The sequence below is a fragment of the Rhipicephalus microplus genome, chromosome 9 (genome assembly GCF_043290135.1).
Source record: "Rhipicephalus microplus isolate Deutch F79 chromosome 9, USDA_Rmic, whole genome shotgun sequence".
In the NCBI taxonomy this organism is placed as follows: domain Eukaryota; kingdom Metazoa; phylum Arthropoda; class Arachnida; order Ixodida; family Ixodidae; genus Rhipicephalus; species Rhipicephalus microplus.
The window spans coordinates 108,808,285-108,826,536 of NC_134708.1; the positions used below are offsets into that span (position 1 = coordinate 108,808,285).

General features: G+C 45.3%; 1 protein-coding gene across 2 annotated transcripts in view; it reads left to right on the plus strand.

Moving 5' to 3' along the window:
- Window positions 1–1,625: 1,625 nt before the first annotated feature.
- Window positions 1,626–18,252, plus strand: part of Pop1 (POP1 ribonuclease P/MRP subunit) — a 48,097-nt gene continuing 31,470 nt past the window's right edge. Inside the window, exons 1-7 of one of the 2 annotated variants that reach the window (XM_037415024.2) lie at window positions 1,626–1,915; window positions 2,820–2,910; window positions 3,430–3,611; window positions 5,797–6,027; window positions 9,174–9,261; window positions 11,020–11,952; window positions 15,001–15,147. In XM_037415024.2, coding sequence (XP_037270921.2) covers window positions 1,775–1,915; window positions 2,820–2,910; window positions 3,430–3,611; window positions 5,797–6,027; window positions 9,174–9,261; window positions 11,020–11,952; window positions 15,001–15,147 — 1,813 coding nt within the window. In that variant the 5' untranslated portion in view covers window positions 1,626–1,774. The remainder of the gene's footprint in view (window positions 1,916–2,819; window positions 2,911–3,429; window positions 3,612–5,796; window positions 6,028–9,173; window positions 9,262–11,019; window positions 11,953–15,000; window positions 15,148–18,252) is intronic. The other variant, XM_075874239.1, reaches the window with a different exon arrangement.

Below are 18,252 nucleotides of genomic sequence, written 5' to 3' on the forward strand. Positions count from 1 at the left end.
GAGAAAAATGGGAGATGAGCGTTGGGCTAGGAAAGTTTTCAGTTACTTGTACATGAAGAATGTCGGCACTAAACGGAGGAAACGAACTCGAAAGTTTTCAAGCAAGTATTTAGACAACAGCAGGATACCATGCCAAAACGAAACATGGGTTAAGAAGTTGAAGGAAACAGAGAGGGACATGTGGAAGATGGGAGTGCTTACGAAATCATCACTGGAGACCTACCGAACTTTTAAGCAGGAAATTGCAAGGGAAAAGATTACGATATATGTCTGGGTAGTTCACTGTTCTTCGAGGCTAGAACCGGGAGTATTGCGGACCAAGACGTACCGAACAAAATACGAAGGCACAGACGGTATGCAGTGCGTGTGGAGAGGAGGAGGAAAGTGCTGAACATTTGATGTTTTGTAAAGGCTCGAAGATAATGGCGCCGAATTTTTAAAGCATTACGGTTTAGGGACAGTGAAGGCAAAATAGACTTTAAATGGGTAGAAATAACCAGGAGGAGGCTAACTGATTGGTGGCTACAATGGAGGCGCGAGTGAAATTCAATCCTTAAACACACAATGATAGTACTTAATTTTATGGTTAGGTGGCCTGAGCCACCGCCTGATCTAAAGTGCACTGCCGGATATATCCATTCATCGGTCTATAGACTGAACGCCCTAGCCCCATATAACACCGCTGCAAACTTTTTCCTTCCTCCGTGGCTGCAAATGAAAAATGAAGTTTGCTAAATTGTTTAGTTTTAGCACAGAGAGATGAGTGACAGAGGAGGTTGGTTTTATGAAACCATATCTAAATGACGTCACATTATACCTGCAATATAATCAGTTGTAAAGAAAAACAAAACCTTTTTTATCCTTGAATTCATCTTAGAGAAATGCAGTTGAGACTGCGTGTGTCTCCAGCGTTTCTCTACCAAATTTGCCGATAACCACATCAGTGCATTCAGAATGTTCTTTCATGAATTACTATTTTATTCAACCAGTATTCTGTTTATTTGATACGAAAATAATGACTGAAAAAGTTTTTTTAGAATGTTCAACAGCATGACATTATTTTTGCGTCATCAACTGAAATAGGGAGTGCTCCTTTGATATACATCATACCTGGCGTCATGAGATTTCCAAAAATCAATTTTTTCTAGATGTTCACGAGAGCCACGAAATCATTATTCATGTCCTTGAATGTAAATGCTACTTGCTTCCCGTTCAGGATGCGAAGGTAACGTCTTCCGCTCGGAATTGCTTCAGATTGGAAAATTTTGCTGCGCCAAAGTGCTCCAAAACGCAATTTTTTTCTGCTCCAAAAAGTGCTCCAAATACGCAGACTTCGGAAGCAATATGTCATTACCGTCTTGCATGGTCACAGAATGCCCTTCTGTGCCACTGATCTCTACTAGTAGAGGTCAGTGTTCTGTGCACGTAATTTACCAAACAAAAGGTGTGAAATTCTGAAATATCACCACTATGTGCGAGGCGTGCTTGATACCGAAAACCGAAATGAATCCGTCTACTGGATTGGGTTGGATACTTTCTAGCTTCCTCTTTTCGTTGAATATGGCGGCAGTGGGACAGCACGTGTTGGCTGCGCGTACTTTGCGCCAGTTAACCAAATCAGAATACGTGCCCTAGCATCCCCAGGCTGCCGGTAAACTTGTGTGGAAATCATCCGTGCTATGTGGGTCATTTAGGGAGAACCCACTTGCAGAGAGTGTGAGGCAACTTATTGAAGGAGATCGCGCTGGTCGTACTCGCACAGAACTCGTGCAAAATGCCGGCAGAAACGGAAAACCCAGCCGATTATTACAAAAACGTAGCTTTTTCGCCGACGAGCGTCAACGGTGAAGCGAAGAAGCCTGCTGGTAATACCAGGAAAAGCACGGGTGAATATACTTCTGAGAAAACCGAAAAGGTGAGATCTTGTTTACGAAGAAATAGATATTTCGTCTCGGAATCCCGTCGCCATGCCGCCCATCGGGCCAAGAGTTCATATTGATACAGTGCCTGTTGACGGGAATCTCGAGTGCAAAAAACGCACATTCCTAAGACGAAAGAACAGGACGGGTGCTACTTTTATTGCGCGCCCAATTCCCGTCAGCCATGCACCATCACGCCGAATTTCAAGTTTTGTTGAACTGTGCTTGTCGCACGGGGAAGCATTCTCTGCATCCCATAATTACGCTTATCAAGAAAGTGAGTTGTCAAATGGAACGCTCGCTTGAACTTTGCATGACTTTATCCTCCTCAGTCCCTCGGTACCCAATTGGATACGGTTGTTCTATAAGCTACGGGTCATCACATATCGACGTGTCCAAAATTATTTTGGTACAGTAAGGATGAGTTGCTTTCACGAAGCCCGGAGAAGTGGCGCCGTGTGTCTAGTCATATTCGCAGAACGAGTGAACCAAAATGAGTACTGCACGAACACTCGGATGCGTCCTCGCGATAAGTGAAAGCTTTTTTTTTTCTTAGTTGTGGCGCGAGCGACATCGTCTATAGTGCATGCCTTTAACTGTAGACACCTTGTAGATCATATTGAAAGTCATATCGTCTGATATTTTTGTTGCACTGAATCTTAGAGACTTCAAAAGATCAGGAGTACGCAAATGGACACCATTGCATTTTGAGACAACTGTTCAATATTTCGAAATCATAATTTTTCTGAGTTTGTTTTTAAGGGCAGGGAGTTAAATATTACAGTTTAGCAAAAGCTTTTTTCGTTGGTGCATTCTTAGGACTGAGGAGGTTATAGCTGTTCAAAAGTGTCAACAAAAACTTTATTGAATCTACTGATGTGGTGGCATATGCTATTTCAGCCAGCACCTGAACGTGACGAAGCTTGTGTTGAAGCCAAGAAGCCACGCCTTGAAGACTCCTCGGAGCTGGAGGATGTGAGGGTGCCCCGTGGTATGTCAGTGCTTGTCACTTCAACCATTTGTAGATGATGTTCTTATGCATAGAATTGCTTGTTTGGGCTACATTGGACCAATATTGCCCTAGTCAACAAGGCGTCGATAAGATGAATGTGTGGTCGGATTAGCCAGGATGGCTTGATCCTGTTCTCTGTAACCTGTTTAAGTTAAGCATGAGTTGATTGCAATTGAAATTTACCATTCACACAAATCCAGGCAATATAACAAACCTAACAATCATATTTGTCTATATATGTTTGGTTGTTGCATTTACATATGCAGGCTACTCCAAGCCAAACCTGATGTGCAATATATCAGACTGTTTACTTATAAAATGGGATTCTGTTCAAGTGATCGTGTAATGCATATTTGTAAAGCTACGGTACAAGGCCGGCAAACTACGGGAAATGAACTACATTGTTTTCCTCTTTCAGACATCAATACTATCAAAACTCTCCCATTCAAGTTGTGTTTTCTCACTACTATGCTGCTACGTCGTCCTGTTTGATTTCAGAGGTAGAGCTGTTTCGGTTCCTGGGGGGCCGAGCGGATGAGATTGCCTCCCTGGTGAAGGATGTGGAGCGCAAGTACCCCAAGCTCATCTCGCAGCAGGTGCCTCGGCACATGCGGAGACGCACGGTCAGCCATGACAAGCGCCGCCTGCCCAAGCGCCTGCAGCTGAAGATTGCACATGAGGCAAGTCATTGAGGCATAGTGATCTGCACTGTTAAGCCTAAAGAGGCAATGTGGTGCACCTGGAAAAACTTCTTGGGCATCTCTGGTAGAACTGTTGGGATACCGCAATTTCATGGAATTAGTGCCATGGGCATAATAATAGCAACTGCTAGGGTTTTACGTTCCAGAAAGATATGATATGAGGGTGGAACCACATAGTGGAACGATCTGACAATTTTAACTACGTGGGGTTTTTTTATGTGCACCTAAATATGAGTATCTGGACCTCTGGTATTTCGTCTCCATTGGGGGCCACCACAGCCTGGACTCCTTCTCACAGTCTTTGGGCCAGGAGTGAAGCACCACAACCAGTAATTATGCTTGGCAACAGCTCTTCCGCATGGTCAGAAGACGCTGCTGATTGGTAGTCGAGGTTCCTGAGAATGCGTGAGCCTAACATTAGAGTGCAGCATGTGGCCCGGAACTGACAATCATTTCTTAATTTCAGCTGTAAATCGTTCCCTCTTCTTTCTATAAATGATGGTATGTACCCAAACGACTGTGCCACATACCGAAATTCATGGCCATCAGCTGATTTGACCATCGTGGGCTGCATAGCTACAGCGATAGTCACGGGCCAGCGTGCTTGCTCGTGATCACACGAAAAGTGCGAGGTGCTTTTGAACAACAACAACAAAAAAAAATTGTACTCAAGGTGATAACATGCATGGGATGTAACTTCTTCACCCTGTGTCATCCTTCCTTGTTTATCCTCCAGCACACTTGTCAGGACTAGAGAAAAAAAAATTATAGCTTGCGACAAATATTTTTTACTTCGCTTGTGCTTGACGAAGTTTACAAATTTTGGTGTGGTTTGATTCGTGAGGCAAAAAACTCCTTTAATGGAGCTATTGAGTGGTTACTTGGAAAAGTGTGTGCAGGGCACCTGAAAACCAAGGCAGTGGGTGTGCAATGGATGTGACAATACTGCATGCATCTTTGACGATCATTTGAAAATTTGCAGTAATGAGAATGTTTGCATGATATTGAAAGTTGTATTAAAAAATAGATGAAGAAGAATAAGCTTGTGGAGATAGCTTTGCGAGAAGCTTACCTTACGAAGCAACCAGGAAGGGACGTGACAATCTCCGCTACCACTGTGCACAACGTCGCTAGGGCCGGGCTTGTTGACTCACAGATACAGCGCAGAAAAGGCACTAGAGGCAGCTTGTCAACAAATGGGTTTATTAACCAAGATGCAGTGCAGTGTGCAAATCACAGGCAAGTGCATGAAAACTTCGCAAGGTCAGTAAAATGTACGCATGCCAGCGGTGCTACAGCTATGACAGAAAGGGCCGCAGTCGAGCGCATGGACGAGAATCCATCACAACTTTTAGGTGTTACTCATTAAAATTGAAGTCTTGACTCGTAAGTAAGCCCTCATATGACTGGCTGACATCTAATGAATCAAATTCTGATGCGGCAGCCAAGCGGCAATTCAGACAAATTGCCGCTGGACTTTTGCAGCAGACCAACCGGCGGACACTTTCATAGCGAAAGCAAACTGTGCTGGTGAATGCACTGTAGAAAACTTTGTAGCTGTGAACACTTCCGAAATGTGAAGACAAAGGCTGAAACCTATAAGCATCTATGTTATTTCGAACATGACGGAAGCGTTTTTTGTGTGTCTCCGTAACATAGAACGCAACAGTGGCATCGTTCGTGGCTGTAACCACATACCAGGGAGAAATGAATGAGAGATTAACAAATCGGTCATCTTTAGAAAGATTCCAAACCACAAATCCATCAGTTTTGTGGGCGCAACAAAAGAGAACTGGCCGAAGAATGAAACTTAAACTAGTTGGCGCACTGCTGTAGCAAAGCATTGAAAAAAAAAAAAAAAAAAAAGAGGGATTAAGTACGAGGTAAAAATTTATCGTATTCTCAAAGTGTTGCAACAGATGTCAAACAAGAAAAATGATTGAGAAAGACGTGTTGTAAACGTGCAGTGCGTGTTTTAGACGTACATGTATATTTTTGACCCTTATGATTTATCGAAATTGGTGCTGAATTAGTTGGTACTACATATGTTGCACTTGTAGCAAGATGTAAACAGTACAGTGTCTCGGTGTTATTTAGTTTGCAGTGCTTTTTTTTCTCTGAGAAGCTTCATTTTCAGTCTTGTGATCTAATTGGCTCTCTGCAGCCTGATCCACCCAAGAGCAAACGGCCCAGCCGCAAGCACCGCCGTCGGCCACGCAATCTGCTGGCCGAGTATGCGCGGCGTCAGCGACGCCACGTCTGGCTTGAGACTCACATATGGCATGCAAAGCGGTTCAAGATGGCCGACTTGTGGGGGTACCGTGTACCCCTCCATCCAACGGACAAGGGCATCAGGGCAGCCTATCGAGGCAGTGCGAAACACGTATTGCTCCATGTAAGCATGCTACACATAGTCACTTTGATTCGTCTTTTCTAGTGTCTGCATTACAGAATACCGTATTTACTCGATTCTACCGCGCCCTCGATTGTAACGCGCACCCGATTTCCACCTCGAAAAAAAAAAAAAAAACGTAAGACATCGATTGCAACGCGCACCCATTTTTTTTTGCTGGCCCGCACGATCACACCACTCGAAAAAACGATTCCTTTCGGGATTGTCTTCCATTTAAATATGAGGTACGGGCAAAGCTAGTGCCCATCTGACGTGTAACAGAGCATTGCCGTCACTGTAGTTTTACCGTGGACCAATGTCAGCACGCGAACTTGCTTCGCCCCCTTCTTCTCGACAGTTGTGGTGCCAGGCATGTCGAAGTAAAGAGGCGTCTGATCGGCATTCCAGATTTGCCCAAGCAGGTAGCCGTTGTTGCGCCGCAAGTTTAGAACGAACCTCTGAAAACTGTAAAGCTTTTCATCGTACTTCTCCGCAAAAGTTTTCGCATATGCATGTTCCCCTTCGGAGGGAAGAGCCTTTTCTCTTCATATAGTTAATTAACCAGCACCTCGCTTTAAACTGGCTCCGCATTAGACTTTTTTCTAAGACTAATTGCATAGCCCGCACTTGGAGCAGTTCTGTCGTCACGGGCCGCTGTGCCGCTCGCTCCTCAAGCACATACTCGCGGAGCAGCTCTTTAATTTGCGGAAACCGACCCTGCTGTGGTTCACTGAAGCCTTTGCGTGAAGCTTTGCTGTCGACAATCTTCTGCTTTTGTTTCCGCCTGTCCCGCACGCACGTTTCGGGAACGACCGCGATGCGGCCCGATTTCCGTCCGTTTCGGCTCACGCGATGACTTTTCTTTGAAAAGCGGCATCGTGGTGCACTCGAGTTTTTGGAGTCGGCCCTTCCACGTCGTCAATGCTAATGCACTACTAGATGACGAACTTCTCAGCACACGTACGAAGTGCCGCACATGGTAAACACGTAGGCAGAAATAGCCGACGCACCATGCCGACGCACGTAGGGGGCGGCCATTTTGAATTTGCGATGGCAATAGATTGACCGTAATTTTTTTGTTCGTACTCGATTCTAACGCGCATGCGATTTATGAACTCGCTTAACCGGAAACAAGGTGCGCGTTAGATTCGAGTAATTACGGTAGTTAGGGTTGCAATATGGACACTGCAAGGGGCAGAGAAAGAGGTAGAGCTTTTTTACAGCGATGCTCTTAAGCTTTTTGTGTGCCAGCTAGAGTGAACAGAAATTATCATCATTGTGAACTGACACATGCTTGCTTCATTTTCTTCATCCTCTGTTTCTCTTGCTCAGCACATGCACTGATTTGTCTAATGGAGAATGCAGCAGTTATGATGAGTGAGATCAGACTAATTAACCTAAACCATGCTAATTCAAGACTTACTAAGAGATAGCTAATTGTATGACAATTAATTAAGCCAGGCCTGGCTAAGTCAAGACCATTTGAGCCAATCCTAATTGAGTCATGACCACTTGAACTGGCAAATTAAGCCAACTGTAGTTAAATATTCCCAAGTATGCCAATCCCAATTATGCCTAGATTAGTGAAAACCAAGGTTAATTAAGCCAAGTGTAGCTAAGCTACCACTAATTATTTTAAGACAAGTTTAGCCCAGACCCAGCATAACATAGGGAAGCCTAGAAAAATTGGAATATGCTAGGCTAATCGGAAGTTCTGCGGTTGACCCCAGCCTTGCACTACTAGTGCATGGTGCCCTCATGTTTATTTCTTCTCTTTTTGACAAATCATTGAATTAACAGTATCAAGGCTCAAAAACCGAAGTCTTGGCCATCAACCATGATCTCTTTATGTAATTTATGCAAGAACAGTGAAGCAGTTAGCATCTATTGATTTGATTTGTGGGGTTCAACGTCCCAAAATCACCATATGATTAGGAGAGACGCCGTAGTGGAGGGATCCGGAAATTTTGACCACCTGGGGTTCTTTAACGTGCACCCAAATCTGAGTACACGGGCCTACAACATTTCCGTCTCCATCGGAAATGCAGCCGCCACAGCAGCAGTTACCATCTAATCATTAAACAGCATTGTTAATATATACTGTGAAACTGAGAATATGTAATTGAAACTGAAAATATTGGGCAGCTATTGTCACCTAGGAAATACAGTATTGCATCAGCTGCTAGCCACACCAGTAGCCAGTTGGAGTACAGGAGCAGAAGCAATGTCACGAGAAATTCGGCTGTCAGATGTGTGCTGGTCAAATGCCATTCCGGGTATGATGCGGCACTTGGCGATATAGAACTTGTCACGTAACACAAGTGATGTGTACCATGCACATACGTTGTCTTTATACAACAATTTCAGAGTCGTAAGATTTGACAACATGTATGAATATTGTTTACTAGCATCTTTGAAAACTGAAATTCACAAAGGCAGTATCCATCTTATCTCCATAGCATGCTTAGAGCGCAGCACCTTGTCTCGACCTACTAGACAGAGTGATTATTGGAAGGTTCCTCGATGTCGAACAAACTATGGTCTACAAGTTCTGAAACATTCACTCCCCCACATACTAAATAAGTTCAATTTTTCATTGGAGCAATTGCGCCTTCTTTCGCGACAGGATATGTCGAATATTTTTTTACCTTCATGATGCAAGAGAGATTTAGGCAGTTCCAAAGATTTGTTTTTTATGTTCTGCTTATTTCTATTTTTTCGTATTTCCTCAAAGAGTGCGATCCTATCAACATTTCTTAAAATTTTATGTATGCAATTTTTTTTATTGGTGCCACTTTAAACTATGTATTTGTGTTTGTTTAGTTGTTTCGAGGCCTTTATGAATGCTGTCACTTTTTATGCCTTGTATTGATGGGATGTGGACCTAGTCAAGCTGCGTTTTTTATCGCAGCTTTTTTCCCATATTCCACACCACACATTGTATGGTGTAACACTCTGGTGAAATAAACTTCAAACTTCAGATGCGTCTGCCAGCCCCTTATTCTACATATTCTGTCATTTGAGTTTTAGAACTGCTGTTCTTGCATTGCATTTTTGCAATCCCTCACTTCCGCATGCTTTAGTTCCTTGTTTGTAAACTGCTGAAGTCTACTGCGCAAGAACTCTTTTCTTTTTCTTCATTTGTGCAGGACTTGTCTTATTACAACTGTATCGAGTTGATCGGCAATGAAGAAACACTCATCTCTAGGCTCGCACTCTTGACGAACGCAGATGCAGGTTAGTGTTTGTGGTTTGCTTCTGAGGTGTGAAGCTGCGATTACCAGTGACTACATTGATCACCATGTTGAGCCAAGCTACGAGGCAAATTTTTTTACTGAACCCATCGTGCTAAAATATAATAATAATAAAGCCAAGCGAAAACAACACAGATGGCAACACGAGTTGTGCTTAGATATTTTGGAACGGACAACGCCGTACTTCACTGCTTACGTTTGGTCGTTAATCTAACCATGTCCAATTCTGATTTGGCCGAGTGGAACACTGGGCATTTCGGGTATGATGCGGCACTTGGCGATATAGAACTTGCCACGTAACACAAGTGATGTGTACCATGAAGCAACCGCAAACAATGTGCGTTTGGTGCTGCGGGCCGCTTACTACTCTAGATAGCAATTTTTTTTTTTTTCTGTATTTCTCGGAACAACCAATGAGGTACAGTGGCTTCGCAGTGACCTTTTTCTGGCTGAGATTGCCGTAAAAGAGAAAAAAAGGACCCCGCAGTTTAACCTGAAACATGCTAAATTGTTCGAAAGCCTCACTCATTCAAGCACCAGCCTGTACACTTTGAGCCATCGGCACGCTCCATAAAGGAGGAAAGCACTGGTTGTCAGTTCAGTCCTCCTCGCCCGATAGAACGATCTATACATGCCATTGCTGCTGCCTTCGTAGCATGAGAATTGATTCCATTTGGCCCGTTTCCTGAGCATGCAAGTTTACACCTGTACAAACGTTGTTTCAAGAGATGCCAGCAGAAACAACATGAGTGGACGCACCGGCAGCGGCAATGACAGATTCAGCTGGCAGTGCGAGTGCGAGGCCTGTTAGGGCATGCAGACTCGCTGCTGCTGAACGTGTCCTTGTGAAGACTGAGCATTGTCGGGCTGCGTGGGTAGTTTGCGATTGCGCTGATGTGAGCCACCGCCGCCGCCTTTACCGCTATTTTGAATTTGTGGCCTGTTTTTTGTGTAACATGTTTGAGTGCTAGTGCAGCCAATGTAGCTAAAAGGAGTGATGTAAAGAGGCGATTTGCATTCGCGTGAGGAAAAATTGGTCTCGGAGCAGTCTGTTTTTTTTTTTTTTTTTTGCGTCAGCCTCGCGGCGTGGTTTTCTGCCCACTTAGGTGGCAAAGCGAGGGAGATTCCCATCAGTTTTGCTGCGGTCACATTCTTCGAAGCCAAATGTGAACGAGCTCTTCTCCCATGGACAAGCCGCGTTGCACCGTTTGTGTGCAGTGGTCAATCGCGTGTTCGTATCATCAGCGGTGGCTGGGGAAACCATTCGTATAACACCAAATCATGTCGTATTTTATATAATGTAGCCCATCTGTAGCAACCTTAAAATTCGTATCATAGTGAAACTTGCATCAACCGTAGTGGTATCATTGAGATTCTACTGTGGTATTATTTCATGTTGGAGTGCTTTGAATACTTTGATGCTCTTTTGAATATTCAAAACGTTTAAATGTTCGTTGATAGCTATGTAATACATTGAAGAGAGAGGAAGAGAAGTCTGACTTTGTTAAAAGTCATTACTGTGTTCTGTCAAGAACTGAATGAAGTGATAAGACTTCTGAAATGCCAACTTTCTGGGCCCCTTTTTTATTCTGTCGTTACAGTTTTAAATGCAGTACTTTCAAAGAAATTCATGTGGGCCTCCATTGTAGCTTTGTACTGCCCTCAGTTGCATCACAGTTTTATCTTCCGTGCGAGTTTCCTCAGTCAATGTTGTTGTTATTTAAACTTTCTCCTGCTGCAGGTCTCACATGCGGAGCCAAGTCCTATCTTCCTGGAACTCGTGAAGGCACGGTGGTGTTGTACCACCGCAATTGCTACCCATTCGGTGCCATTGGACCAGCCAAATTTCTGTGGCGTGCCTGCGTTAGTCATAACAATGACAACAATAACGATCGCCAGCTCTGGCTTTGGGTACACCCTACCATTCATGGTGAGGTGACCGAAGAGCTGGTGTCAGTGTTTGAGCTTCAAAGGGTGAAAGCATGCACTGGGGGAACTGCAGATTCGAAGGTGCGAGACTCAGATGTGAGCATTCAAATGCCCACTTCAGCTTGCGATTCGAAGCATGTGAAGTTTGAAGAGTTGACACCCAAGTTGAAGGCAAAAGAAACCAATAGTTTGAACGAAATAACCAAACCTGTCCAACCATCGGCACAGCTAGCAGTTTCTGCAGGTGAGGCGAAGTCTGAAACGGAAAGGCAGACAAGCGAAACCCAAAAAGGACTGAAACGGACATCGAGAAAGAAACTTGCGGAGGCATCGAAAAGAAGAAAATTGGAAGAAAGGAAGGCATCTTCCAGGGTTGTCGAAGACAAAATGGATATGGATAAAATCATCTCGATGGCTGAGGTGGTGCAGCTGCCAGTGTACACGAACGGTTCGGTGACCATGGTGCAGCTCAAGGAACAGATAGTGAGGTTCTCATTGACAGGTCCACTGGCAACGGGAGTTGTCCTCAACGCGCTCGTGCCTTCCAGGGAGGCCTCGTTGCCAGAGACAGAGACATGGTGGACCAAGCGAGCCGCGGAGAAGCAGGCACAAGAGGCAGGCTGGGAGTTGTTGCAGGCGGAAGACGCCGAGTGCGAGCAAGCGCTGCTGCCTCGTGTCCTGGGTCGGACCGTCAGGGACCCGCGGATCCTGCTGCCAGCCTGCAAGACCAAGGTGACTGGCCACTGTGAGCACCCGATGAACTCTGGCTTATGATTATTTGCTAGGCGATAGTGCATTAGCCAGAATGAAACTGGAAGTTGGGACAGGTTATGTCAGTCTGCATTAGTTCTGCAGCAGGTTTATTCGATTTGCTCTTACCACCTAAACCAGTTGATTAGGAGCTGAACCTCGTTGTTCGTTACGGCGATGCAGGAGCTTTGTTCCTGCACCATGGAAATTGTTTAGGTCAGTACAGCACTGGTTCACAATTTTAAACAGTACTATAAACTCTCAGCAAACATAAATCACATGGAACTTTAAATGGAACAAGTGCTCCTCGCAAGATTAGTTTGATTCTTATATTCTGCACCCTTGTTCGTCCCTCAGTAAATGGAACTCCTATTAAATGGAACATATTTCTTAGACTCTTCAGGTTCTGTGTAATGAGGGTCTACTGTACTAATTGCAACAACAATAATACATTGGTGTGTGTACTTGACTGCATGAGCGTGGAATGTCACCGACACCAAATTTTTTGGCCGAGATAGCTTGCCGGATTGTTTCTGTGAACATGTGAAATGTTGTGAAATGAACATGTGTTTCTGTGAACATCATATACGAAATGCCAGTAGCAAATATAGCTTGGAAGGTACTTAAAAGTTAATTTTTAAGTTTGCATGAGCGGTCAAATCCCATCCTCTGTTATCACTATTAAAAGTGACCATTGGTGACCCCCTTACTTTTCTCATGTGACCATGTTGCAACAAGTTAAGATGACGTCACAGCCACCATTCTTATTTTGCCACGTTTGCAGCAGCAGAAAGACTCAGTTGCTGCTTGAGGGTCTGCGGCCATGGCACAAGCATTAAATGTTTTGCGTTCGGTATCATTGCATTCCCATTTCCTGTTTGAAAGGACTTCTCGATGCGGACTGTGTGGAAGTGCGTCACAGTTCTGTGTGCTGACATGTGGTTGGAAATTACACACTCTGGGAGTTTATAGTTGCACTTGGAGGCTTGTCATCTTTTGGAGCTCTCTCAAATCAAAATCGAGACAGGGTAATAATGAGTAGCCTGTATTTAACTATCTGTCGCACGCTGCAGTAAACGATGTGTTGTTAACTAACAGGCCATCAGCAACTGATTGCAGCAAAAAAGAAACACTCGTGAAGCTGCAATTTTTGTGTCAGTGCCCTTTTCAGCTAAAGTAAGAAGTTTCGTGTGTAAAGCATGACCTCAAGGCTTTTCTTCTGATGCCTCTAGTTCTCTACAGTTTCTTTCTTTTTTTGAATTCTTTTCATCCAATTTACATTTTTCTCTAAGTTCCTCGAATGTAGATCACATGGGCTACTCATGGCTTGAAGGCCTGATTTATTTGATGTACAAAGGCATGATCAGTAGCATTCTGATAATATGATTCCAGTGAAGCCGATTGCACACATGACACGAACGGCATCTTTGGCTACCTTCAATTATAGCAGTGGTTTTCAGCCATGGATGTGTCGGGGACCCCTTGGGGACTGGTGGAAGTGATGGGAGACCCCTTGGAGCAGAGGGGAAGGAGGGGGTAACATAGGGGAATTAACGCAACCAGAATTTGAAACAGGTGCCTTTTATTGTTATGAAAAACATTAAACAAACGGGCCTCATCAATTTATTTTGGGCAGTTCATCAATGCGTGTCACAAAAAAAAAAGTGGGTGAGGGTTTCGCGGATCATAGAAACAGCTTTGCGGACCCTAGGGGGTATGCAAACCCCCATTTGAGAACCACTGAATTATAGGATGAGCTGTAGTTCGAAAGAGGTTTGGCTTAGCTCATGGAACTAAAAACCGGGCCAACCATGACATTGTTGCTGTGGTTCCAGTGTGAAAGAAAGTGCTTGTGAAGAGCTGTTTCTGGCAACTCTTGCAGAATTGAAAGGATCTATATCGAGATCTATATTTATTTTGTGCCTGTGATTGCTGTTATCTTGTTCTGCGATTTTAATTTGCATTGTATTCACTGCATGTACCGTATTTACTCGCACAATCATTGCACTCTTTTTTTTTGCAGAACATGTATGAAAAGTTGGCGGGTGCGAGAATTTCGGGGGGAAAATTACCCGCAGTAAACGCACAGAGCGAAAAAGAAAACGAAGTGGCCGCGAATGGGGATTCTCACGCAGGCAACTAACTGCAAGTGCAAGAAGTGCTGATAAAGCCTTACCTTTACACAAAACTACAGGCTCAACACATGGCCAGATTTATTTGAGAGACAAAAGCTGCAAAACAAATAGTACAGAAGTGCTGTAGCCAAAGTTTTCGGGCGTTGCGTGCATAGCGTTAGCATTCGTCACTCAACAATAGCCCGCAAAAAATTAGCGTATGACGTCAACCATGAGCTGATGGCCTATTTAACACGAAATCACCCGCAGTTGCCTTCTAATGAAGTTAAGTTTTACCATCCGTCCCAGTCTTACGCACACGGAAAGGCCAACACATCTTTGTGGCTTTTAGGTGCTCACACTGCCGTTGCCAGTAGCAAACACAAAACTCGTCGACTACGAAGTGCCTACCGGCGGTCCTGTTGCAGTTGTTTAGTGCATGATCAATCACTTTTAACTTGAGAGCAGCGGTGTGACTGCCGTATTGCCCCCATAGAATAACCACAGAATGGCCATAACATACGCGAACATGCCACAACACGCACTTGCCACTTTGGCTTGGCTTGAATTAGATTTGGGCTTGCGCGTTGATAATGCCTATGATGTTTAAGAGATGGCGCCAGGCTGTCGGGCGCTACTATTATCATCAGTGGTTAGAAGAAGCAGACTACATTACTGCAGCAATTTTCGGAGATGCGATAATTACTCGCACCAATAAAAATATCTTACTTGTGCTGGGCACTGTAAGAAATATGCGTGTGCAAAGATTACGCGTGTAAATACGGTGTATCTGTCATGCACCTTTGAGTGGTTAGTGAAACATGACTTGTTGGACTTGGCCATGTTTCGTTATTGAGTCAACTTGCATGATACATTTTTACACAGTTTAGTGGTAGTTGTAATAATAATAAATCAGCTTGATTATGCAGCCCCACCAGACAAACACACCGAGCTGCCCCTGGTTCCTCAGGCAAGTGACTCTGCCCTGTGGGACCCACTACTGCGCGATGCGGTGTCGTCCCAGAAGGTGTCGGAGGGCGAACTGAACAGACAGAGATCGCAGAACCCCAAGCCAGGTAGACATAGACTTGATAAGCCGCATCTCAATTACTGAAATGAGAAAGGAGCATTATGCACAGCATGCATGGATTCAAATGGGCCATCAGATGTGCAATTGCAGTGGATAAACACATCATGTTGCAATGAATCTGGTCTCTAAAGATAACATTGGCTCTGATCTATGCATATGAGATGAAATTTACACTAAATGGGATCGGAGCTGTATATAGTAGAAATGAAAGCAGTCCATTCTGGCTAAGTTATTTGAAGATGCTATAAGCACTTAGTAAAAAGCCTTTGTACAATGATGTTTTGCAATTTCTATTATTTGAAGCAACTATTGGTACTGAGGTTTGTTGAACTTTCATATTTCTGAACCAAACTTAATTCTTATTGTCTATGTGTTTGTCGTAGTTTGTTGCATATTTTATTCATATTTCAGTGTTCTAGATTTCAATTTCAGTGTATTTCAGTTTGTTACATTGGTTTGTTGTATCTGTACAAAGAAAAAGGGCTGTATTTATTTTAAGTCCCTTCTATTATGAAAGTTGTGTTTATGTGAACGATATGCTCACATTCTATGGTCTAGACATGAGATTGGCAGTATTGCAAATAAGTAAATAAATAAACTGAAAAAGGGTTTATTGGCGACTGTTCCGACGGTGGTTCTACGATGAAACACGATCGGGAAATAGCAACGGTCAAGCAGATGCCGGCGAAGATCAGCACGAGCCGAGCCAGCGAAGCCCAGGACCCAGTGCCCAAGCGGAGGCGATGTTGCTTGCCAACGAAGCGTTTTCTTCTTCACAGTTTTCCCCCGCCGAAAAAGAGCCATCCTGGCGACCTAAGAGTCTGGAGGCAGAGGGCTATAATATGGCTTAAGGCGGGCGACGTGGACGATGTCATGCCCACGCCTGCGCATGTCGTCAGATGGGGAAAGTGGCTCAATGAGAAAATTCACCGGTGAGGTTTGCTCCAAAACGCGGTAAGGACCCTCGTACTTCAAGACTAGTTTTGAGGAAAGGCCGGCGGTTTGGTAAGGAACAGCCAGCCATACAAATGATCCCGGGGAATAGCTGTGGCTTCGTGAAGAGCCGGCGTTGTTTTCTTTCTGGCGCTGCTGTTATTGTGACGTAGAGGTGCGTGCGAGTTCCCGGCACTCTTCCGCTTTTCGGGCAGCTTCGGACACAGATGGGCATTCGGATGCGTCAGGACGGTATGGAAGGAGAGTGTCGATGGTGTGGGATAGTTCGCGTCCATAAAGGAGAAAGAAAGGTGAAAATCCAGTGGTGGACTGTGCCGCGGTGTTGTATGCGAACGTGATGAATGGAAGAATGCGATCCCAGTTAGTATGACCAGATGTCACATAGATCGTGAGCATATCGCCGAGTGTGCGGTTAAATCTCTCCGTGAGCCCGTTAGTCTGCGGATGGTATGCCGTGGTCTTGCGATGAACAACATGGCATTCAGAAAGCAGAGCCGTGACGACTTCTGATAGGAAGGCTCGTCCTCGGTCACTTAGTAGTTCTCGAGGAGCACCATGTCGTAGTATGAATTGATGGAGGACGAAGGACGCTACGTCCCGCGCAGTGGCACTTGGAAGGGCGGCGGTCTCAGCGTAGCGTGTTAAATAATCCACAGCAACTATGATCCGCCGATTTTCATCTGATGTTGTCGGTACAGGGCCATATTGATCAATTCCGAAAGGACGATGAACTCGACAACGTACATAGAGCCTTGGATGAATATGCGGGCCGTACAGGTGCCGAGAGGTCGAACTGGTTGTGCGCTAGCTGTACGAAGCGATAGTCCAGAGAGCGGCGTGGTCACTTTGCGTAGGGAGCGGCAGAGCTGGGCGGCTATAACAGAAACGGCAGCACCTGTGTCGACGAGGGCAAAGGTAGAAATACCATCGACAGATATGGCGACGACGTTAGCTGGTGAAGTACGAGGACTTGAGCATTTCGACGACGGCGCAGTTCTTGCCTCTGGAACTGCGGGGTTCAGTTTTCCCGGTTGGAGGAAGCGGGTCTAGGACGCATTGGGGACAGTGATCGCCTGCGAGGAGATGGGGAGCGGGGAGAGTGAGTCTGAGGTGAGGGCTGGGGTGACCGAGACTCAGGAAGGTTAGTGTATCCATACTGCGGTGAGGGATAGGGAGCAGGTATGTGCATGGGCTGTGGGTCATACGGTAACGGCCGAGTAGCATCGTGGAGTGGTTGAAAGCGACGGCGACAACAATAATGCAAGAAAGTACAATGAACAAACCACGATACAACAATAATACAAAAAAAAACACTGTTTCAGTTTGTTAACGCGCATGAAACGGCTTGAGGCGTGCGACATGGACGACGTCAGGTCGCGATCGGCGTCGTTGAGAGTTCGTGATGCCGTCGGGGACAACCTCGTAATCAAGTGGGCCGAGACATCGAACCACCCTGTACGGTCCGAAGTACCGTCGCAGAAGCTTTTCACTTAGTCCACGTCGGCGTATCGGCGTCCACACCCAAACACGTTCACCGGGCTGGTATTCCACGAAGCGTCGTCGAAGGTTGTAACGGTGGCTGTCGGTCGTCTGTTGATTCTTGATACGGAGCCGCGCAAGTTGTCGGGCTTCTTCGGCGCGATGAAGGTACTCGCTCACATCGAGGTTTTCTTCGTCGGTGACGTTGGGTAACATGGCATCGAGCGTCGTTGCCGGGCTCCTTCCGTAGACCAATTTGTATGGAGATATCTGCGTCGTCTCCTGCACCGCCGTGTTGTATGCGAAGGTCACATACGGAAGAATGGCATCCCACGTCTTGTGTTCGACATCGACGTACATTGACAGCATGTCGGCGATCGTCTTGTTAAGCCGCTCGGTGAGGCCGTTGGTCTGTGGGTGGTACGCTGTCGTCCGGCGGTGGTTTGTTTGGCTGTATGCCAAGATCGCTTGAGTTAAGTCGGCAGTGAATGCCGTTCCTCTGTCAGTGATAAGGACCTCCGGGGCGCCGTGACGTAGGACGATATTTTCGACGAAGAACTTAGCTACCTCGGATGCACTGCCTTTTGGCAGGGCTTTTGTCTCGGCGTAGCGGGTGAGGTAGTCGGTGGCTACCACGATCCACTTGTTTCCGAAAGCC